The following is a 24,665-nucleotide window of genomic DNA, read 5'->3' on the forward strand; positions in this document are numbered from 1 at the left end:
CCGCTTCTCTTTGGTTTTGTTAGGTAATGTTATCTATTCACGGTCAAATTTATAGACGTATGTGCAACCGGGAGTAAAATATCTTTAATGACACAAAACTGAAGTTTCAATGCTCAAGTCATCATCATTATTGTGTTCATCATGTCAATAAATATATTTCAGTAAATATACAACATTTATTGTGTTTTTCATTAAGGAACACTTTTACAACATCTCTGACAGTGTTCAGTTCTCGTTTTTACGAATTTTGATAAGTAATAATGTGCCACTGACAATAAATTCTCGTATAGTTTCATCGAATTTTGAACAGAAACTGGCTCTTCTTTTCCAATTTCCGTAGTCATCGTTGGTATTAGCATATTAATTAGTATTATTATTATAGTTGGCCGAATTGAAAAACGCATGAGTGAAGTAATGATTGCTTTTTTGAGTTGGTTATAATTTTCCTTGTTTGCCCATCATCTTCTAGTAATTGTCATATTTATTCAATGTTAATTTATTGTAGAAATATTTGCTGCAGGGGGTAGACTCGTGAATTTAGAATAATTGCACATTACAATAATAATGTATTTAATCTTTTACTATAGAGACCGGAAAGATAACTGTATGTTTTAAAATAGATATAGGAAACTAAGATAACATGGAAAAATATTCTATCGACATATTGACAACTTAAAAAACATCTTCCTAAGAATCATCTACTCGTATTCTAAATTTAATATTTCGTTCATGTGACGACCCTATTTGACATTTTGTTTGCTGTACTGGAAAGTTGTGAATTGCTTTAACTATCATATCTTTGCTAAAAATGTTAAAAACTTGGAAATGCGAAAAATAAAAAACTCAAATTAAGAAACCTATAATATCTCATTTCAAATAATTGAATAGCTTCTATCATCAGGAAATATGCTTCAGGTCTTGTTGCTTAGAAGTTATGTAAGCCTAGTAGAATAAATTTCTTAACCTATCAAGTATTCTTGAAGGTTAGCTTCATCAATTAAAAGAAAACTAGAGACCCCTTGGGTTGAAGAACTCGCTCATGAACTGTTGTATTGATCTCTGAGATCCGCAACTTGTAATACGCAAATACAGAGTTGATGAGAACTATTATAAAAACAGCTGATTATATATTTTACAAGTATGATATTACAGTAGTAGGTTCCATGGGAATCCTATTCCAATTGAAAAAAAAATTTATGACGCTTCAAAACTTTTGTCCGCCATCATGGATCCGTCATATAGATCCAACTTTATTTCGAATCCAGCTTCATTTTGAATCCTACTTCATTCTTTCAAATAATCGAACTTCATTTTTCCAAATGGGAAGGGTGTCATGTGACACATGATTTCGATACAGAATTTCAAAGGAAAATTAATGGTGGACCCTGCACACCGATATCTCGAACCGTTTCAATGATCTCAACATTTGAAGGTACTAAATTATACAAAAATGAAATGAATGAGTACGGTACTTATACATTGAATAATCAAGTGTTAGTGAACACTAATAGTAGCTTCTACTCACATTTTAACACTTTGAACAAAAAATCTGTCATAGCAACTCTGCTATCACAAGTAGTATTAATTACGTGTATGTTACAGACAGGCAGACAGATGTTAACGGAAGCGACTTTATATAGAACTTATAAATTAATGTTGTGTATTATTCAGCTTAATTCATGTGTCGGTGCATAAAGTGTGTCTGTCTGACAGTCTGTGTGACAACTGCCAAATAATAGCATCAGCTTCTTTAAATGAATGAAACATTTACAGAAATAGCATGACTGATAAATGATAAATCAAAACAAAAATATTTTTCTTATGCACTTTCCATTTTATTTTTATATTCAGAAAAAGGACGAAGGAGTGAGTCAATTTTGTTGTCCAACAAACTTGACCTGTAAAAAGGTTCGAAGAATTCGAATCCGAATTTCGGTGTGCGCCTTCTATCAGCTGTTGCTAAATATATTATTTTTTTCATTGGGTGACTGTCTAAGCTGCTTAAGAAACCTGAAGAGTTTAACTTCCAGTTTTCCTTCTTCATCTTCCATTGCCTTCAATGAATTCTTTACAGCTGGACATAATCTTTCTGGGTGGTAAGGTGCCGTTGTTTTGTGTAGAATTTATTTAAAGTAAATGATGTGAATTGACTCCCATTGTCCGGGACCAAAACCAAGGGTAGGCCAAATGTGGCGAATAGTTTTTGTAGTTCCTTGATACACCATTCTGAAGACGTGTTTCTAGTGGTAATTACTTCATTCCATTTGGAAAATGAATCCACTATGATGAAATAGTACTGTCCTTGTGTTGGTCCTGCGAATTCGATATGTATCCTCTCCCATGGTCCATGAGGAGCAAGCTATGTATGATTTGGTTCTTTCTTTGGTTGGTTCTGTTCCAAACAACATTGTTTACATGTCCTTACCATATTTTCAATGTCCTTGTCTATGTTCTTCCATGTACAATAACTTCTAGCCAAAGCTTTCATCTCATCCATACCAAAGTGTCCAACATGTAGTTCTTTGAGTAGATCGCGTTGAAGCGTTTCTGGTATTAGTACCCTACAACCTTTGAATATACATCCATCCTGAAGTGACCGTTCATTGTCATGGAAATCCAATTTCTCAACAGATTCTCCTGTCTGCAGTGCATGTAGTACTGGTTGTTAGAACTTGTCTTCTTCAGTCTTTTTAGTTATTCTCTGACTGTCGACCAGTAATGAGTCTAGCTGATTGATTTGAAAACGACTTGATAGGTCCACCAACTTTTATTTGTGCTTGTCCAGTTGGAAAACGTGATAAAAAATCAACATCTGTATGATCTGATGTTCTCCTGTATTCAATTTGATAATCTAATCCGGATAAGAAATGTGCATAATTGAAAAGTCTTGTTGCCGAGATTGATGGTAAAGTTTTGTTGGGATGAAATATTGAAACTAACGGCTTGTGATCCGTTACTAGAATGAACTTTCGTCCATAGCAGTATAGAAAAAACTTTTTGAGTCCCCAGTACCTGTTGCTTCTTTGTCGATTTGGCTATATTTGTGTTCGCAATTAGTTTAAGTACGTGATGCAAAGCAGATTGGTCTCTCACTTCGATCCTTGTATCTATGAAATAGTATAGCTCCAATTCCAACTGGTGATGCGTCCGTTGCAAGAACTAAAGGTAGTTCTGGATTGTAATAATAATAATAATAATAATATCGAGTGACCTGGCTGGCTCAGGTCTGGTGTCAGAATTTTCAGGTCGCAACTGATCAATTTCAGGGCCTCTTACATGACCTAACGACTGATTTTTAGGCAGCCGGGACCGACAGCTTAACGTGTCCTAACTGGATTGTAATGAACCAGTAAATTGGTACTGGTTATCTCTGCCTTTACCCTCTGAAAACTTTTTTCACCATCAGTGCTCCAAATATACTGTTTTCCTTTTTGCAGTAATCTGTGGAGGGGATTGAGGATTGTTGCCAATTTTTTATAAACTTATTGTAGTAATTTGCCAAACCTAGGAATTTCCTTAGTTCATTTACATTTTCTGGTTTTCTACAGTTTGTAATTGAAGCAACTTTGTCTTCTGATTTGTGAAGTCCTTGAGCGTCAATAATATGTCCAAGGTATTTTATACTTGTTCCAAAGAATTTACATTTATCTCTGTTCAGTTTCAAATTGTTACATCGCATTCGTTCTAGTACCATACACAGTCTAGCCATCAACTCTTCCGCTGATTTACCCTGAATAATTATATCGTCAAAGAAACATTGTACATCAGGAATTCCTTGCAAAGTTCTATCCATGAAATTCTACCAAAGAGCAGGTGTTACTTTGACTCCAAACATTAACCGGTTGACTCTATACATGCCTTTATTATTGTACTTAGAGTTTGCATATTAGCACTTTCATCATCCATTTGCATATGGAGGTAAGCATTTAGAGATGTCCAGAGTGCAAAAAAGTTTGCCTCCATTCATTTGTGAGTAAATGTCCTCTATCCTTGGAATTGGGTAGTTCTCATCTTTGATTAGTTTATTTACAGTGACCTTGTAATCAGCACAGATGCGAACTTGTCCATAAGGCTGTGCAAATACTAAAAATAAACTTTCTACTCGTGATATTTTTCAAAGTTTTTCGATTTGTATATCATTAAGCTGTCAAAATTAAAAAGTTTTCTCAGGAAAACATTTTTTTCCGATCATTACTTTTTGAGATATGGGCGCCTAAAGTTTAAATTTTTGGGACAGAACATTTCAAATTTGGTAAGAGGTAAATCCATGAGATTTAAAGGATAGAGTTTAGTTGAGTTTTTTTTTGGTAAATTGAATAACTTTTTCAAAAATGGATATTTTCAGAAAATTTACTAGATCAACAATACCATAAAAAATTCATCCTCTAAATCTCATGGATTTATCTCTTACCGAATTTGAAATGTTCTGTCCCAAAAATTTAAACTTTAGGCGCTCATATCTCAAAAAGTAATGATCGGGAAAAAAATGTTTTCCTGAGAAAACTTTTTCATTTTGATAGCTTGATGATATACGAATCGAAAAACTTTGAAAAATACACCAGTAGAAAGTTTATTTTTAGCCTTTGCACAGCCTTGGAACAATTGGATTTCCCCAGTCCGAGTGATCAACTTTGGTTAGAATACCACAATCATCTAATCTTGTGAGTTCACTTTCAACTTTACTTTTGAGAGAAAATGGTACTTGTCTTGGTTTCACGAAAATTGGTTGTGCCTCATCGGTGATTCTGAAGTGTCCTAAATAATCTGGTATGACTCCAATTTTTCCATCAAAGACATCACTGCATTCGTTCAATAAGTTTTCTATAGTTGAAGCATGATTTATTTGGAGAGTTTTAATTTCAGTCGAATCTAATTTGACTTCTCTCAGCCACCCTCTTCCAAATATGGTATCAACATCCTGGTCAATTAAATAAAGTTTTCCTACAAAAATGTTATCTCTTATGTGTTCGTTTCTATTCTCTTCGGTAGTTACATCAGTGAAATTACATGCTAAGCTGAGCCTTTTTAACTCAGTGTAAAAATGATCGATTGACTCACCATTTTGTTGTTTCGCTGTAGCAAGACAGTAACCAGAATAAATTTCGTTTTTTGGGTTTAACAAACATTTCTCCCAACATGGAAATATTCTCCTTGTACGTTGAATAGTTTTCCACTATTTCGTATAGTGCAGGTGATTGAAAACTTGTCAACATCATCATTCTGTATTCAGGCTTCGTTCCAGTAACCTGCAAAAATGTACCGTTTGTACATTTAGTTACTGTTCTGTATCGTTTCCTTCCTTGTGCCTCGTCGGCACAGTAGTATTTCTCTTCGGCATTATCAATTTTATCCAATTTTCACCTTTTTCGCCAATGTTATGTTCTACAATAATGAATATTGTATGCTCAATTTACGTCCATTTATTATATAGTCGAATACAAACTAAATAACTTATAAACAAGGTAATCATTAAGTTGGCTGCCCATAGCAACCATAAAGTGTAACCATGTGACACAATATTTTTGTGATTTTCCATAAAATCCAGATACAATCGCCACATGAACATTCACTAACCATCTTTTTGGTACAAAGCATCTTGTAAATTGGCCCTGTTCAAGGATTTGAGTATGATTATAACATTTATTGTTGTTTTTTATTCAGGAGTGAAATGTATCGAGCCTGTGGCGATAGTGGGAGCAGGCTTGAGTGCAGCTGATGCTGTTCTGTTGGCTAGTTCGTGGTCACTACCGATCATTCATGTGTTCAGAGGTGCGGGAATCACACCAGATAGAATGCTACCTGAAGCCATGTATCCTGAATATCATAAGGTAAACTATTATCCCACAATTACTCATGTCATCTTGACTATCAAAGAAATTATTTTAACAGTCCTCTCAGAAAAATATATTTTCTCTGTCGTGTTTAGAAGATGTTTAGCTGCTCTCGGCCCAATATTCTTGACGTTATATGGGAGGTTTTATAATTTACTGACGATAAATCCGAGGTTTTCACAATGTAAATTAATTATAGTTTGGCGGGACCTACAAATAAATGACGTTATATTCGTGTTGACGCTATGGCCGAGGACGCAATAACCAAGTTACACTGTATATTGACATTTGAGCTTGTATAGATGTTAATTGAAGTTACCTCCATTAGATCTTTATCGTTTGTAAAAAGTAAAGGTTTTTTATTTTTACATAATTAAAAATTGTAAGAATTCTGTGAATTGTGATCAATATGATGGTAAACATATCCTGCTACTACATTTCAGAAATGCCTCAAAATTGTCATCTAGTTTTGAAACTAAAGTTGTTGAAAACCAATTAGTTAAGGTAATTGTTGTGCTACTAATTCGAGTGAATCAGCCTCGACTGTCCTCTTGACAGTTCTCAATGGCTGTTCTCGATGTAAGAGATGATAGAGGCACATTGCGAAGTGTAAGAGTGAACTGTGCTAGTCAAAGTCATTTTGCCACTAGAAGACTTTGTCAAAGATTTTTGACGGAATAATAGTTATTCTATTTTTTTATGTTTCCTGGAAATAAAGAGATTGCATTTTACAACACAAAACTTTCCCCAGTGCAACTTTCCCAGCACGGGTTACCTGCTAGTTGCATATAAATAAGTATTTAATAGAAAATAACAGTAAATACCTAAAGGATTTGCCTTACAATTACATTATTGAATAATTATGATTAAAAATTGCAGAACCTGTATTGGAAAATTGTGTCTCGATACAGAGGGGTAGAGCCAGGCCCGTTTATCTGCTGATAGTTCCAAGGTCCTGTCCTCGTCACTGACTGCCAAGAGGCATGAATTTTTACCGTCGTCGTCACAGAGTCTCGGATTGTGAAAATTCATGGCAAATAATCGGCTACATTACACATGTTTGTGATTTCAGGTTTGCCAAATGATGAAGAAAAGTTCGTCTAGCGTGCCTGGCTACACACCATACCCTGAGCACAAGGTGCTGGATTTGATTGATTCAACGTCAGGTCGTGAGATCTACTTGAGCTCCCCTCAGGGCCAAATCACCACACACAATGTCACACTTGTTGCTGTGCTCATTGGCTCCCGGCCCGACCTTTCATATCTGCCCACAGAATACCAAGATGGCATGAAGTTGGGGGTGAGTACCATCCATACAACTACTACAATACAGTGTTAGTGTAAAGGATAATCTTTGAAATTGATGCTTTGAGGATTTGATAGGAGCTTTGGAGCATCAGGGTTTTAAAACTAGGTCACGCGCGCTTTGCAAAAAGAAGAGAAAAGAAAAAGAGATTGATTGATTATTTGCCTTTATTAGGGCGGAATTAGGACTCCTGGTCCTCTCTGCCACACAACCCTTTACAAAAGAAGACAAATTTACATAAGAACAGAAAAAATAGATTACATATTATGTAATAAGATTACATAAGATTAATATATAAGTAAATAAAACTATAACAATAACATATAATAAAAGAGAATTTTAAACTTTATTTATTTATACAATTGGAAACAATATTTCAAATTCCAGTAGATAAATCTAGGAAAACCTATCAGAAATGAAGATCTAATCAAGTTGCCATTCACTCACACATGCACACAAAACAACCCTAAAAATAAAGATTTTACAAAGTATAATAATTATCAAAACAATATATTAAGATGAAATATTTCCTAGGTCACCACAAGAGTGAGAAAGAGAGAAAAAAGAAAAAGAGAAAGAAATGAGAAAAGAAAAGAGAGAGATAGATAGAGAGAAAGAAAAATAAATCGAGAAAGAGAAGGAGAATGAGAGAAAAAGAAATAGTGAAAGTGAAAGAGAAGGAAATAGAGACATAGATATAGAAAAAGAATTTGAGAAAGAGAAAGGCAGAAAATAAAGAAAAAGAAAAGGGTGAGAAAGAAGAAGGACAAGAAAGAAAGAAAATAAAATGAGAGAGAAAGAGAGGAAAGTGAAGAAAGAAAGAAAAAGAATGGGAGGAAGGAATAGAAAGAGAATGAAAGAGGAAGAAGATGAAGAAGAGGAAAAAGATGAAGAAGAAGAACAAGAAGATGATGATGATGATGATGATGATGAAGAAGAAGGAAAAGAGGAAGAAGAAGAAAAAGAAAAAGAGGAAGAAGAGGAAAAACAGAAAAAATAGTTTAATAAAGTCGCACGTCCGTGCGACCTGGGATAACCTTGTTTTTAAATAAACAATCATTGAAAAAGTGAGAAAACACTGAAGAATGTTCGAAAACGCCGGTTAAGGACGTATCTTTGACGAAATACTGAAGTCCAGTAGGGGTATAATGAGAATACTGGAGAAAAGCTGCCTCAAGGCTGCCCCAAAGCTGCCCCCAAAGCTGCCCCCAAAGCTGATTCTTGGTTCTAACCTTACCCAACCCAATGTTATCAAAACTAGCCTAACCTAACCATACCCCTAATCTCACAATAAACCTCAAATGTAGATCCCCACTTTTTTGGAAAAAACTAGATCCAGCTTTTTTTTATTTCTTGAATAACTAAGAAACCGTTAATTTTACAAAAAATTACAAGAATAACTTTTTCCATTAAATCTAATAACAAATCCATTGACATTTGTTAAGATTGAACAGAAAATAAGGATCAGTCCCACTCATGGAAAAAGTAGATCCAGCTTTTTTTATTTCTTGAATAACTAAGAAACCATTAATCTTATCAAAAAGCTACAAGAATAATTTTTTTCAGTAAATTCAATAGCAAATCCATTTGTCAAGGGATCAGTCACCCTTCCTAACCCAACTCAACTTTTTCTGAAACTGAGCAACAAGCTCTATCCTCAGAACTCAGAATCTCTAATGATATTTTTATGTTGATACCCAGCACAGCACCCTTTCTTAAGGGTGTTAAGGAACACCAACCTCAGCACTAACCCCCCCCCACAGGGGGGGTGACCCTCTGTCTTTATCCAGCTAAGTTTGAACTACTTGAAAACTTACCTTCCCTCAGGTGGAAAATCCACCTATCGTGGGCGTAATTCTGAAGTCATCCCAAGATAAAATTTCTAGACTCTTGCTGAACCAATTTTAAACATTATCTGTAAATTAGTTCTGAGAAGACCTAGAAAACGCTCAAAAACTGCTGATCTTGAGCGGAACTTGGGCGTTATAACAAAACAAATCAAAAACAATATTTCTATACCTCAGCTGAGCCTGTTTACCAAATTTGAACATTTTCTCTCAATTAGTTTTTGAAAAATGTGAGAAAACGCAGAAAAAACTAACATAGGTCCGAAAATGCTTAGTTAACAAGTTAAACAGAGTGGAAGATTTCGTCTGAATTTCTGTGCCCCTGTTGAAACGAAGCCCTACGGGTATTTGTTGGCTGTTAATTAAGTTGTACAATTCAGTGTACTTTATGTAAAATGAACTGAGAAATTGAATAAAACCGTTTCCAGACCATTAGCTACAGTAATTTTTAAGATATGTGACGAAATACGTGAAACTTGGTCCAGTTACACTCTGTATAACTTGGTAAATAAGCATTTTCAGACCTATGTTAGTTAGAACTTTTTTCTTCTTTTGATGAGAGGATAAACGCCCTGACCTATGGGCACCTTTTTTTCAGAAAACCCTGTATATAGATGAATTTATCGAATTATCAGTTACTAAATCATATTAAACTAACGATTTTTAAATTCAAAAATTTCAATCCAATTTCACATTAAGTTTTTATTTTTTAATCAAACTTTTTTATAAAAGACAAAAACAGCTCTTTAATGGAATGATAATTAATCGATATTCCAATATCGATATTACAATCAATACTCCAATATCGAAATCCTAATTTACAAGAAATGTGTCTGTAAAACATTACGGGAACGCGCCAACTAGTCTCCCCGACAACTAGTCTCCCCGACAGTAAAGCTCCTTTTGAAACCACATTCGAGGGGATTTACTGACGGCGTCATTAAGCTCCTGAAAGAGGAGCTTTACTGACGGGGAGACTAGTTGTCGTCAGCGACCGAGGAGCTTAGTTGTCGTCTACGGTCCCGACAACTAGTCCCCTCTGAACCAGTAGGGGATTTACTGTCGGGGAGACTAGTTGACGCTATAGTGAGGTCCACGTTATATATATATATATATGTTATATTCCATGCATACATGCAGGAATCACTTGCAAGACTTACAAATTCATTCTGAAACTGCTTGCCAATACAATAAGGAAAATTTCCAAGTCAGTCGGAAGTTTATTTTAGAATTATAGTTTATTTTTTTAATTTTATGTTTGCAGTGATAGAAGTGACAACTTCAACAAGCTTTTCTTCTAATAATCGAATTCATAGAAATTCGACTGATTCTACAATATTGTAGAACCGTTCCATAATTGAATAAAAACACAAATATGTTGTCAAATTCTACACTGTTTGAATTCATAGAATGTGTACAACAGTATCTGTGATTGTACTACTTCCCCGCCTGCTTCAAGCTGGTTCTAATGTTCAATAGGGTATTAGCTGTCGGGGAGACTAGTTGTCGGATACGATCACGACAACCAGACCCCTCATAGGCCTATCCAGCAGGGGATTTACTGTCGGGGAGACTAGTTGTCGTGAGCGAGTGAGGAGACTAGTTGTGGCCTATGGGTGTATGGTCAGGTGGAGACTCCAGACTATGAGAGATCATCTGGACTCTCAGTCTCCGTAATTTTTTTTTTCAAAATTTAAATTTCAACGGTATGTAATTTTAATACGGTATGTAATGTGGGTCGCCGTCAACCTGTCTCCCCGACAACTAGTCTCCTCGCTATTTTGATCACAGGCGTCAGTAAATCCTCTGGCAAAATATACCATTGCCGACAACTAGTCTCCTTCGTTCTAGTAGGGGATTTACTGTCGGGGAGACTAGTTGACGGCAATGGTATATTTTGCCAGGGGATTTACTGACGCCTGTGATCAAAATAGCGAGGAGACTAGTTGTCGGGGAGACAGGTTGACGGCGACCCACATTACATACCGTATTAAAATTACATACCGTTGAAATTTAAATTTTGAAAAAAAATTACGGAGACTGAGAGTCCAGATGATCTCTCATAGTCTGGAGTCTCCACCTGACCATACACCCATAGGCCATGCTACTCCCATGGGCGGAGTCACCATAGAAGCTATGGTTCCCCTTGGTTGACGGGTTTTCCCGTCACCATGATGATGCGATCCAGTTCTTCCTGAGACAGAACAGTACCCGATCCTCGAAGGGTTCATTGGCCAGTTTTAATTAAAGGGCCTCAGGAGTTTATTAAATCAGCTTAAAAACTGTAAGCTGTACGTTACAAGTACTCTTTTTAGAAACATTTTGTTGTATGTTGGTGACAAAATGAACCTGGTGCGCTGTATGTCCATGTTTTCGTAGCTCAATCAGTATAACAGCAAAATTTTCATTGCACATTTCTTCGCTTCTATAATAATAACGAGATATTTTATCAACAATTCAACATTAAAAATTCATCACATATCATTTAATAAGACATTGAAAATAAGTAAGGTGATAGAAATTACCTGTGTAATAATGCTTTAGAAATATGATGTAACTTCAACTTCAATGGTCCTTTCAACGATTTAATAAGAACTCAAGAAACCGGGTATTAGAGTTCATAAGCGAGCATATTATTGTAAAATGTAAAACAAATCTAAAAGCATATATGTCACAGATATTATTAGAGAAGAGAAAATAATTTTCAATTTTATTTATTTGCCATTTTATAAAAATAATACAAATACTTTTATCTGCAGTTCAGTACAGTATAAACAAGAATAATGCGATAAAATTTAAAAACATAATTCTTCAAAAGCGAGAAAGAGATAGCGCTATCCGCTTTGTTGAATGATAGACAAGGATTGCAATACCATTGCTAATCAAACACTGTCATTATAAAGTGGACCTCAAATGTAAACAAATTACGGATTTCGTCTTTATTTATCATATTTTCTATAATCAAAATGGGGAAAATGAAGCGGATTTAATTCACTTGATTAAAATTTCATCTCCATCGCTAAAATTTTTATGTACATTATTCCATGAGAAGTTAAAAAAGTTATTTCGAAAAAGTGTTTCACTAATCGCAAAAACAATTAGGACAAAGGGTGAAAGGATCTGAATTTGAACTGAAAATTCTGTGTCAATTTGAAATGTGTAAATGTTGGAGATGATACTTAATCCATAAAAACTGCGAAGGAAGGAATTCCACAATATCAATATGTACTCAAGAGATTTTTATTTGAATTAGCCTATGTATGTTGATTTGTGAACAGTTGAACGTCAACCGTCCAGTGGATTGTCGCTCGAATCCAATTCTGGTGAATCCATGGAATCGATCCGTGGTGAATGCGGAGGAAGGCTTGTACGCAGTGGGACCCCTGTCCGGGGACAACTTTGTGCGATTCATCGTGGGAGGGACCTTCGCAGTCGTACATGGCATTCACCGTAAGCGAAAGCTTGAAAGATGTGCGTGATGCAAAACGATCATCCTATTTTGACATTCCTTGTTCGCAACGATTCCTAATCCACGCAGTCCAGTGGAATGCTTTTTGTTCAAGCTACAAAGCAATGCCAAAGATAATCGAATGCACAGCATTCTTGTGTACTTATTGTCAGGGAATATGCCTTGGTATTATGTAACATCAAATTTTTTCTAGATACGGTACTATTTCAGTTGAAATGGTGAATGGAGCAGGCCTTAAAACTGTCAGACATTTCTCTGCACTGTGAGACTTGTAGACTTAAACTAACAGATAATATTTTATTTACGAAAATCATATTTTATTCAATTTGTCATAAATAACTGTACTTTTTTGTAATGGCCAACCGAAGATATAGATTTTAGGATTAGATTTTATATTGCTTTGAAATTGACAACATTTTCTTATTGTCAGTGACAAAAATCTGTTATAGTCTAGAAACAATCAAGCTCTTGGAATAACACCAACTATATCTTTCAAGTTGCAGGGACTTAAATTTATTATAGTCAAGAACCAATTAATTGCTTGGAATAACACCAATCAGTCATCATGAGAAATCAGGTTATCCTTATCTACATTGATCAATTTGAAGTTGTTAGCAATTAATTGTTAAAATTTCAATTGTAAACTGTAGGCCTACTTCATAGAAATGTACATCAGGATTTGCAATGTTTCATAGTAGCACGCATTATTAACAAGCGGAATAAGGTTGTATGTGTTGAGATAAAGAGCGACAAACCTATAATTTGATGTTAATCCGATATCGAACCGAGCCTAATGTAATATACATTATTGACAACATAGACCTACATCCAATTAAAGCTGGATTGCCACATATCAGTATCAGTGTACGTGTCCGGTACAGTGGAAATATTATCACCATGAGTTCTAATGGGACTCGCTCGGCCGGGCTGAGTGGGAACAGACCAATTAGAACTTGTGTAAATTATATTTTTACTGCATCAGACACGCACACATTGATATTGATATTGATATGTGGCAATCCAGCGTTTAAGGGTTGATTCAATAGTCATATGTTCAAAATTGTTGAGTCGTAAATTTGAAACTATCAATAGCTTTACTGACAATTCTGGTTCGCAAAGTTATAAGCCAACGCTTTTGAATCTCCTAATAAATATTCATTTCTTATTAATTTATCTATGAATTCATTTTACAAGTTAACGAAGAGTACTGGCAAAGCTCAAAACAGTCTTTATCGATATCAATAATTTAAATCCAACTTATAGCGATAAATAATTGAAGTTGGAGTTAATTAACTAAATAATAGAGTTGAATAAAGTTAAATATTAATCATGTGTTGTAGAAAATTAATGTGTAATTACTATGACAAAACGCAAAGTTTTGTTAAAATGGGATGTGGGATCATCAGCCAAACATCTAAATTTATATAATTAGAAGTATTTGGCAAATATTCCTTGTGCCTATAGATCAATAAAAATATTGTCAAAGTGGTATAGCCCTACTATCATGTTTAAATGAAATTTTTGTAGATAGTGATAATCCTTATCCGAATTTCCAAGTTAGTTGGCCAAATTTTTTGGGCTCATAGAAACTATAATTTGATCTTTATTACATGTGACTTTGGTGAATTAAGTTTTCAAGTAGCGAGAATTCGCAGAATAAAACTGCCCATTAATGTTAGTTTTAGTCGATTTGTGCAATAATATATTTATGATGAATCTGATTTTTCAAAGTAAATAAATTTTCACAAAAATAAATGTATTCAATTTATATGAAAAAACTGTTGTCTTATGTGATTTCAAAAGCTTTGCGTGACACAGGTACATTCAAATAGGCAAAACTAAATTTCGTATCAAATTATTGCAATATTGTAGTATCAAAAAATATTCTTGCAGAAATTTTTAAACCTCTGTTACAATCAACAGAGAATTCTGCGAACCAAAATTGTTGTTTGGTGGTATTCAGTTTTGGCTTTCAAAAGCAATGATGCTTCATTAATTTTCTGGCATTACACTTACAGATATTATTATTTGATTTAATTTGAATATTATCCGATTATATCAGCAGTCAATCATTAATTTTCTGGTATTACACTTACAGATATTATTATTATTATTATTCGATTCAATTTGAATATTATTCGATTATATCAGCAGTCAATTATAACGATCTGTATGTAGTTACAAATTAAGTTAATGTGATCGAATGGTTCAAATGAAAGTACAAGTTTATAATTCTATATAAGATGATGATTATTATTATGATTGAAATGTACTAACTCTACTAACGTCAGTGAAACTACAACTATCATCATAAAACTACTTAGCCTATTCACTCAATTATTTATAAGTAGGGTAGGAGAGCCTTTTTTCAAACAAGAGGTTTCTTAGCTTAAATAATAAAAGTTATGCCTTTATTAAAGCTTTATTTGAATACTAAATATTATTATAATAAATTAATATGAACATTGTTTCTAGATAGAAAGCTTAGCAGATAAGCATGCAATGTGTTGGCTTTAATAAATGACAAATTAGTGAAAAGTATGAGTATAATGTTTGGATCGCAGTAATTACTTTTAAATTGTCAAAAGACAATTTTCAATTTCAAAAGACAATTTGCAATTGTCAAAAAACAATTTTCAATTGTCAAAAAATTTCTTGTCAATTTTCTAAAGAATCTTATAATATTCCATGTGATTGATGTATTGACTTATTAAAATCTTTGCAAGACTTGCTATCAATTTGAAATGAATTTTTACTTGTATCATTTAGTATTTCACTTAGTTTGAAAAAATCAGCTCTTTCAATAGTAACTATAAAATAATATCGAATTTATATTCTCTGAGAAGTTGTGAAGGTGATATTATGGGACTCCATTTTGAATAAAAAGACCAGATATTGTTAAGCCAGAAATTTATTTTGAAAGATCGAGAAACTGGTTTTGGTTTTTACAGTCTCTGGTAATTAGGTTATTATCAGTCTATGGTTAACTCAAATTTATGGAAAAACTTCAAGAATGATATATATTTTTTTTAAATCTGTTAAATCATAATTCAAATTCAAAGTAGTTTAGTGGATTTCAAAATGTCCAAATCTGGAATACAGAACAGTGTTAACTGTGGAGAAATATATGACTTTATACTATTTAACTTGTTGATTTCAATGTGTAAGATAAAACTAAATGTGATTTCCAAAATTATGTGTAAATAATAAATACTCTATCATTTTCTATGCTTTGCACAATGGATAATTCTGTTGTATTATACAGTTAGTAGATTTAACTGAAATAGACTGAGCATAAGGTGTTCTTTAAGTCGTAATATTAAACAATGTTGTTTTGATAAATATTGATTTTTCATTTTGTATTCCAGTTTTCTTTGCAGTGTATTCAACGATGTAAAATCAATACTTTGGGTTATAAAGATTTTATTACAATCAAACTAACTTACTAGATTGAACCCCCACCGCAAAGAGGATATACATAACTCTACTTCATCTAGCTCTCCAGTCTAGTGTCTCTTGAGTCGATTTTCACTACCAACGTAGTGAAAATATATATATATGCGTTCCATACGTAGCTAAATCAATGTTGTCATAGATTGTGTTCAAGGGAGGTTGCGGTGCATGTACGGCTTCGGCGAAGTGAGCAGTAACCAGAAACCACGTGACTGGTGCACCACTACTTGCTCCCACCGAACGAAAATCGAATTCTGGTTCACCGTTTTTGGCGCGTACTTTTGATATTTATCGTTTACAGATTGGTGGACAAAATAATAAAGGTGTTATCAATATGAACATTTCAGCTATTATTTATTATTATTGAATCAATAATAATTATTAATTTATAATTTGAAAAAATATATTTTTTTAAATTTATTATACCTACAAGCTTGTCCAAACCAATATTATCTTTTATGTAGCTTGCAACAGACCTATGTTATCTTATCACAACAAAGCTGGAGTATTGATTAGTTCTTATAGAAGCACTGGGCTAATCATGTTTTTCCTTAAAACGTTTTTTTAAATAATTAATGATGGCTCGTGCTGTCATCAATGAAAATTCGACTACTTTTTCTATGCAATTAGTGTTAATGAATAAAACTTTTTAAGGAATATCAGCAAAATGTTAATAATTAAAGTTTCTTGATTTATGTCTACTATCCAGACATTTATCAGGATAGATCCTAGCCTAGGAATAAATCAACAAAATATAATATTCCGAATAATATATAACATAAACACATCTTAGTTTAGTAGAATAGTCGATAAAGTTGAAAAATAATAAACTTTCCAGCAAATTAATAATGAATGAATTTCTTGCTTTTCGACTATCCTGTAATAATTGATTCCATCAATGGAATAAAATACTTTGTACGACTCATCCTTTTTTAGTCTATAGATTCTGGATGTGAAAACATAACCTAACAAAACAGCAGACAACCAACGCTTTAACTCTCGACCAATAAGAAGCGTTGATCCCGGTACCGGTTTTGTGGAACATACTCTTCGAGCGGTGCAAGTGAGCATGTACGTGGTGCAAGTGAGCATGCACCACTCCACTCTGTTCCAAGATGGCGACCGGTACCTAAACTGTCAAAAGAAGGCACTCAGATGTATAGAGAAAGTGAATAGGTTAGACTCTTGTAGGCCTTTATTTAAAAAGCTTGGTCTATTAACTGTGCCATCTTTGTATGTATATGAAGTTGTAATGCATGTGAAAACGAGTGGTGTGATCCAGAATTCAGATGTTCATGAGTATAATACGCGAAACAGAGCAGATTATCATATAATGGGTCACAATAGTAGGTTATTTGAACAAAAACCAGATTATATTGGTAGGAAATTTTATAACAAGCTACCTCAAATCTTGAAAAGTAATGATGATTTGAAGATTTTCAAAAAACAATATTTAGTTGATAGAGCTTTTTATAGTGTACAAGAATTCCTTTCAAACCTAAACTAGGTTGAACTACGTAGTGTTAGAATTATTATGTAATAACATGACTTGTCTTATACTCCATGACTGGAGTCTTTAGGACGTAATCTTAAAAAAAAAAAAAAGCTCCCACCGAACGCATTTTCGTGTCTTTGGTCGAAATCGTACATGTACCGCAACCTCCCATGAACACATTCATATTGACTCATCAAGTCAAAGATAAGATAAGATAACCTTCCCTGCTCATTCCAACTGGATAATAATGTTGAACCCCTTATCATTTAGTGCTGTAATGGTACAATTAGCAATAATTCTCATTTGCGGAGTAAAATGTTGAGACATTATTAACATCGTTCCCTTATATTGGGATTAAATTGTTATTGTCTTCTTATCGTTAGTTACCGATGACAAGAAGCCAATGAATAATTTCTGATTCATAATGAAAGGTACTAACTACTTTTTCTTATTATTATTAGGATTTATATAGTCTCATAATATCAAATGTTTAATACAGGATGAAAAAATAAAAACTCACAAAATAATAATGTGAAAAATCATTGTACTATTTATTACTTGATTCAATTACAACGGAAGTTGAGACTGCAAGAGCAATTCCAATGGCATAACATATATAAAAAATATACATATTAGCATTAATATACATATTAGTAAAAATGCATAGGATCTGTAATTTAATAACCAAAGTACCCTTCAAAACTCATGGTTTCTAACTCCAGTTGAAGCTTCACATGTAGTAGAAATTATATCTAAATTGAATAATAAGGCTAGTCCTGATACAGATAACATATTCAACTTTACATTGAAACAAATTGCTCGGCGCCTCTAGCTGATATTATTAATAACATTTTTTAACACAGACTTTCCCTGATCATTTTAAAGTTGCAAAGCTGAAACCAATATTCAAGGGGGGTGACAAAACTAAACCCAATAACTACAGACCGATCAGCCTTTTAAGCAATTTAGCTAAAATAGTTGAAAAGCTAATTAATCAACTTTTTAGACAAATACAATGTTATAGAAAAACAGCAGTTTGGATTTCAAAGAAATAAAAGCACAGAAGATGCATTGAGTAGTTTTGTGAATCAGATTAGCAATAATTTAAATAACAAAAACAAAACTATGTCAATATTTTTAGACTTATCAAAGCTTTCGATACAATACCATATTACAAACTTTTTAAAAATATACAAAAAAAAATTTAATAAGGGGAATTACTTAATATTTATTTAAAAGCTATTTACAGGATGGATCCCAAATATTGATTTTAAATTTACAGAAAAGCACCCTAATCCTTGCATCTTATGGTTTACCACAAGGTAGGTACTGTGTTTGGTATTTGGAGGAGCTTGTTCAGCGATGTAGAAAGTGATATATTGACAGACAAAAGATGACTTGACATGAATACCATGAGTTTGAATGTAAAAAAAGCAAAATATAGGCTATAACATTTTCATCAAATTCAACTGGCCAACCAGAAAATCGTTTCAAGCTGACACTGCATTCACTTTGCACAAATCATTCAATATGTAACTGCCCAGAAATAGAAAAAGTAAATAATACTAAATATCTTGGAGTAATAATAGATGAAAACTTTAAATGGCAATCTCACATAACTTTTCTGTGTAAAAAAACTAAACTATATTTCTTATAAATTCTATAAACTAAACAAAATGTTGAATTTAAATAACTTCAAAACCGTTTATCATGCCATAGTTCAATCAGTTTTACAATATGGGTCAGTGATATGGGGTGCTCCATAATTATGATGTACACATGGAAAATCTATTCATTTAGAATCTTATATGATGGATAATCATGGAAAATCTATTCTGTTTATTTAATTACCGTATATTTTTAATGATATGTCATATAATAAAGAGTTTTTAATATGTCTTGAATATTCTTATTGGCAATAAACGAAATTGAAATTTGTAACAGATTTTAATTCTCGTTTCATGCTTTTCATATCAAGACTCATGGTATTCAGTTATAGCCTACATCAAATCCTAATCCATAATCCAACCAACTATAATCAAATAATGTAATGATTAACTAAAAATAATATGAAATGATTTGTGTTTCAAAAAAGTAATGTAAAACTTTGATAATCCATATAGAGAGTTAGGCCTACGCATTAGTTATTGCCAAAAATCCTTATCAGTTGGCCTATTATGGCTGTGCATGCCGGGCATGTCAGTGGGAGTCTGATATGGGTTTGTATAACGCTGCCATCGGCCGCCGTCACCCGATTTACCTCCACATTTACAAACGCCACAGCACAACACTGCGTGGCCGCAGGGGCTACAAACCATCGTTGCTCGCATGCATTTGCACGCCGAGCAACTATTCGGATCGTCTTCGGTACATTCCGTTCCTGGTTGTGCAGATAATTGCGGACCCAAACCTATCGCCTCGGCTTGCCTCACAACTTCCTACAAATTCATGAAGTCGTTTGGCTGCTGCACCGTAGGTACAACTTTATAATTTTTGTATGGTGATACAACCACCACCAAAAGTGCAGCATCTAAAAATAATTGATAGTCACATTTCATTAATTGTTATATAACTAGCGGAAATTGTCCGCTTGATATTATAGGATAATGTCGTTAATAAATCATTAATGATTATGGATATTTTATTATTTATTGTAATAAAAAATCATATTTGATAGTCAATAGGAAATTAAATCTTTGATAAACGTTAGTTCTTCCATCTGATATCATTTTGATGTACATATTCACTTTTTCTGAGCTACGCCTCCTCGTATTTACATGTAAATTGAAAATCAAGGTAGGATTTTTTCAACTCAATTTAATTCCTCACAGCATTTTCCGACTTTTAATGTTATTTTCAAGTGAGTGCAAAAAGTAGCCCTTACCAAAAAAGTGAATATTGAAGATATACATAGGGATTGAACATTTCAGTACCCTCATTAGCCCGCACAAAGTTATAAAATTATAAAATTTGGAGAAAAAGGTGCAATCTTCTGGAGAATGCTTTTGGGAACTTTTCTGTTTATTTCAATGAGTACCACAATAAGTATAAGTATTCTCATAGAGTTACGAGACACTGTATATCAAAATGATTTTGGTAGGCCTAATATTGTGTTTCGCCAATAGTTAGAGCAATGTTTGTTAAAACAACGTTTTTAATTCTTCCAACATAAAAATTTACCTTGATCAAGATTTTCACCACCCCTAGGTCCACCTTGCCTCTCCACTCTTCTTCTTTGGCGGCCACTCCCTTCCTGGTCGTCTCTATCACGGACCTCATTGGCGACTGGAACATTCGCTTGCTCGTCCAAATCTATAACATGTTATGACAAATAAATTTGAACTTTATTAATTTTTCATAGCATCACTACTGAATATAGGGACATATGACTCCAATTAGATTATAAATAGCTAGGCTTCAAAAATTGGTTTATAAAATGAAACAGAAAATATTTATGCAATTAAGTTTGTTAAGCTTTAGATAAGGTATAATATAAAGGTACATTTCATGAGAAGTACATTATTGCTTAAAGCTAGATATTTACATTCCCTGTATTTGGGCGAAATTGGTAGATCTATTTGCAGTTGATGTGCAAACTACAGTAATCGGGAGCATGATTAAAATTCGGTAAGTATATCAGAATCATCAGGGAAATATAAATTTTCGGCTCTAAATTTTATTATTATTTTCTGAATCTATTTTTTTTAACTTGGCTTAGTGGTTTTTGTTTTTTTCAGTTTTGTATATGTTTTTTTATGTCACCAGTTTGATCTTGTCAACACCAAAAAGAACTTTATTTCGAAGTGAAAAGTTAAAAGTGTAAATAAAAAATATTGTGCCGACTATAACCTTACGACTGTGTCCGGTTTCTCATTAGGGAACTTTGGACTACAGAAATAGGTATACTGTAAATTGAAAATATTTTCGCATGTCAACTTTTCGAAAAGATCTGCCAGGCAAATTTGCCTAGCTTTTTTATAAAAAATATTCGCATAGTCCGAACCACTGCTGCGACGGGTTTATTTCAAAAACAGAACAGTAAATACGGTGTGACAGTTTCATAAATTCAATGTATCAGAAAAATATTTGACTGTATTTACATTCAAATTCAAATTAATTTATTCCACACTCATAAATACATATACATAAATCAAACAAAGCTCAACATGACAATACAAGCCAACCAAAGTGTAATAATAATAAACGGTAAGTGAAAAAACCACTGGCATGAGATGACTTGTTCGCCAGTGGGAGTAGGAGATGAAATTATAATACGCTTAACCTGATTTAGCACAGAAGCAAATATTTATACAGAATATTAAATTATGAAACGAAGAATCGAAACAAAATTCACAACAAAAAAAATTAAAAAATTCTCTAGAGTACCTATCTTAATATACCTACTATATAAGTATGGTACTCTCTTATTCATATAGTGATCCATAAATACAGTGTAAACAGGGTATGTAGAACGCATTTCATGGTAGATGGGAAGAGGGAAAATCATAATATTCTTATAAAAACAGAAAAAAATCACAAAATATTCAAATTGAAAATAAAAAATTCTGGCAAATCGTAATTCCCATACGAAAAAAAAAACAAAATATTCAAATTGGAATAAAGATTCTGGCAAATCGTAATACTTATACGAAAAAAAACACAAAATATTCAAATTGAAATAAAAATCTTGGCAAATCGCAATACCTATACGAAAAAAATCACAAAATATTCAAATCAAAATACAAATTCTGGCAAATCCAATCTCTTATGTTATTAGGGACAGTTTTGATACATGGAAATTCAATGAGATCTGAAGGTAATTTATTAATTATTTTTGGTGCTATATAAATAAGCTGCTTACGGATGATTGTCAGATCTGAGTCATAACATTTATATTTATATTGTATCTGTTTCGTTGATGTTCTTATTCGTCGAGGTAATTTATTAATTATTTTTGGTCGCTCACACAAATAATCAATGTGTCTTTTCCATTTGAATCCTTCATCTATAATTATACCTAGGTATTTGATGTGGCTGGTTTTTTCTATTTCAGGGCAGTTACATGCAGCTAAATTATTGTTAAAATTCTCACAATTAATGTGCAGTTTAAGTACACAGTTCGTTTCTTCTCTTCCAGCAATACTCCTTGAAAAAGCAATATACTTTGTTTTATTCAATATTTAAAACTAAGGGAGTTGAAATCCAGCCATCTTTTTAGTGTAGAGACGCCTTTAGAGGCCGTCTCATAGGTCTCATTCCATGTTTCACCCCCATACAACAACACTGTGCCATCTGCGAATGAATATACTTCCCCTCCATTCAACTCTAATCTTAGTACTTCATTCACATATAACAGGAAGAGGATTGGTGATAAGACAGTGCCTTGAGGAAGACCATAGCATGAAAGAGGTATTTCACTTACTGAGTCATTGAGTGATAAAATCTGTGCTCTATTTGACAAGTAGCTCTTGAACAATTTCAAAGGTAATCCTCTTATGCCCACCCACTCTAATTTGTCCAATAACTTATCGTGAGACACAGTGTCATAAGCTCTTGCTAGGTCCAGGAAGATAACTAGGGTTTTCTTTCCTTTGTTCAAACGATCCGAAACCGCGTTAGAGAATTTGATCAGAGCATCATTTGTACTCTTTTTACTCTAAAAACCAAACTGATTCTCTTCTATTATTTTGTGTTTGTTTAAAAACTTGATAATCTGTTTTTTATCAATTTCTCCATTATTTTAGTCAATGAACTTAATAAACTAATTGGTCTATACTTTTCTGCAAGTTTCCTATCCCCTGATTTGAAAAGTGGTTTAATCTTAGCAATCTTGAATGAAGTTGGAAAAAATCCTCTTTCAAAGCATTTATTTATTATAAAAGTTAACGGCCAAGCTATAAAAGGCGCTATTTTTTTTTCAAAATCTTACTATTAATGCCATCTATGCCTGGACTAGTATTGCTTTTTAGACTATATATTACATCTTTACTTCATCTTCTATGACAGGTTTTTGTGATTAAGCTTAACCTCTATAGAAGAAAGCTCTATATAATTTTTCATTTTATGAGTAAGGTTTTCAACCAACGTGTCCACCTTCTTGTGATTATCATTGTTACTTTCATTATTGTTATCATTATTATTTCTATTTTGATCATACAGAAACAACCATTTTTCATTTTTTAAGTAAGTTTCCAGTTTAGTTAAATCTATTTTAGTAATTATATTTCTTTGAGCAAGAGATTTTTCTTTCGTTATGATTGTGATTAGAACTTAAATGCAGCGCAGTTGCAAAATGATCACTAACATTTACTTTAAGAATACTAGCAGTTTCTGTTTTAATTGAATTATTTGATGTATCTTTAAAAAATATATGATCAATGCACGAGTGACTATCATCAATACTCCTAGTTGGTCCATTAATAAACGACTTGAAGCCGTTACCACTCATTACATTTAAGTAACTTAGTGTAAGTCGGTCAGTTCTCAAAATATCTATATTAATATCTCCAACGAGAACAACATTTCTATCTTTTGGGAGAGAACTCAGATAGTCGTTCAAGTTACTGATAAAGTTATCTGTGTTACTATTTGGTGACCTATATATCGCAACTATCTGTAATATTAAATTCCTTGCCAACTCAACCAAAATACTAATCATGTTAGCATCCAACAATTCACTATCCAACACCCTAAATTCAAAACATTTTTCTAGATAAATACATAGGCTGTCACACTTGTTCAATTTTGTAGGCTTATTAACCAAACTATAACCATCTATATTAAACTCAATCGGTTTATTACCAGAATACCATGTCTCTGTGACAATTATAATATCAAACTTTAGTTTAAAGTTGTTTAGTACTACCAAAAAATCATTAAATTTTTTATAGATACTTCGAATGTTCATACTAAGAAGATTGAAGCAATTAATTATGTTCGAATTTTCCCTATTCAAATGCAAATCATAGTTCAAGTAATCATCTATTTCTTCCGTTATAAATACATCATTCCCTAAACTGTCACATAGGTCGTTGAAATCGTTCATATCAAGAGAAAACTCAACCGGGTACCTGGAATTCACAGTCTATTTCATCGTCGTATATTCTGTACTGGACATTTGTTGCAGTTCCTCAGTACATGATTGTCATGAGGATATTTACTTATACGTAAACACAGGCTCCATAGTGTCTCTTAAATGTCCTGAGCATACGCTTTTATCCCATAAACCCCCTCTCAATGAGATGGGGAGGCATAAGGGCCAGTG

The 24,665-nt window shown here is 33.2% G+C and overlaps 2 protein-coding genes across 5 annotated transcripts in view; one reads left to right on the forward strand and one right to left on the reverse strand.

The window, feature by feature from the left end:
* LOC111047093 (oxidative stress-induced growth inhibitor 1) overlaps window positions 1-15,795 on the forward strand; it is a 129,445-nt gene extending 113,650 nt beyond the window's left edge. For all 3 annotated transcript variants that reach the window (XM_022332756.2, XM_039443235.1, XM_022332755.2), the window contains exons 6-8: window positions 5,662-5,828; window positions 6,904-7,131; window positions 12,263-15,795. In XM_022332756.2, coding sequence (XP_022188448.1) covers window positions 5,662-5,828; window positions 6,904-7,131; window positions 12,263-12,463 — 596 coding nt within the window. In that variant the 3' untranslated portion in view covers window positions 12,464-15,795. The remainder of the gene's footprint in view (window positions 1-5,661; window positions 5,829-6,903; window positions 7,132-12,262) is intronic.
* Window positions 15,796-19,294: 3,499 nt separating this feature from the next.
* LOC120355009 overlaps window positions 19,295-24,665 on the reverse strand; it is a 39,174-nt gene continuing 33,803 nt past the window's right edge. For both annotated transcript variants that reach the window (XM_039443240.1, XM_039443239.1), the window contains 2 exons: window positions 20,582-20,713; window positions 19,295-19,931 (listed from right to left, as the gene is read on the reverse strand). In XM_039443240.1, the coding sequence (XP_039299174.1) occupies window positions 19,840-19,931; window positions 20,582-20,713 (224 nt within the window). In that variant the 3' untranslated portion in view covers window positions 19,295-19,839. The remainder of the gene's footprint in view (window positions 19,932-20,581; window positions 20,714-24,665) is intronic.

The sequence above is a fragment of the Nilaparvata lugens genome, chromosome X (assembly GCF_014356525.2).
Source record: "Nilaparvata lugens isolate BPH chromosome X, ASM1435652v1, whole genome shotgun sequence".
NCBI lineage: Eukaryota > Metazoa > Arthropoda > Insecta > Hemiptera > Delphacidae > Nilaparvata > Nilaparvata lugens.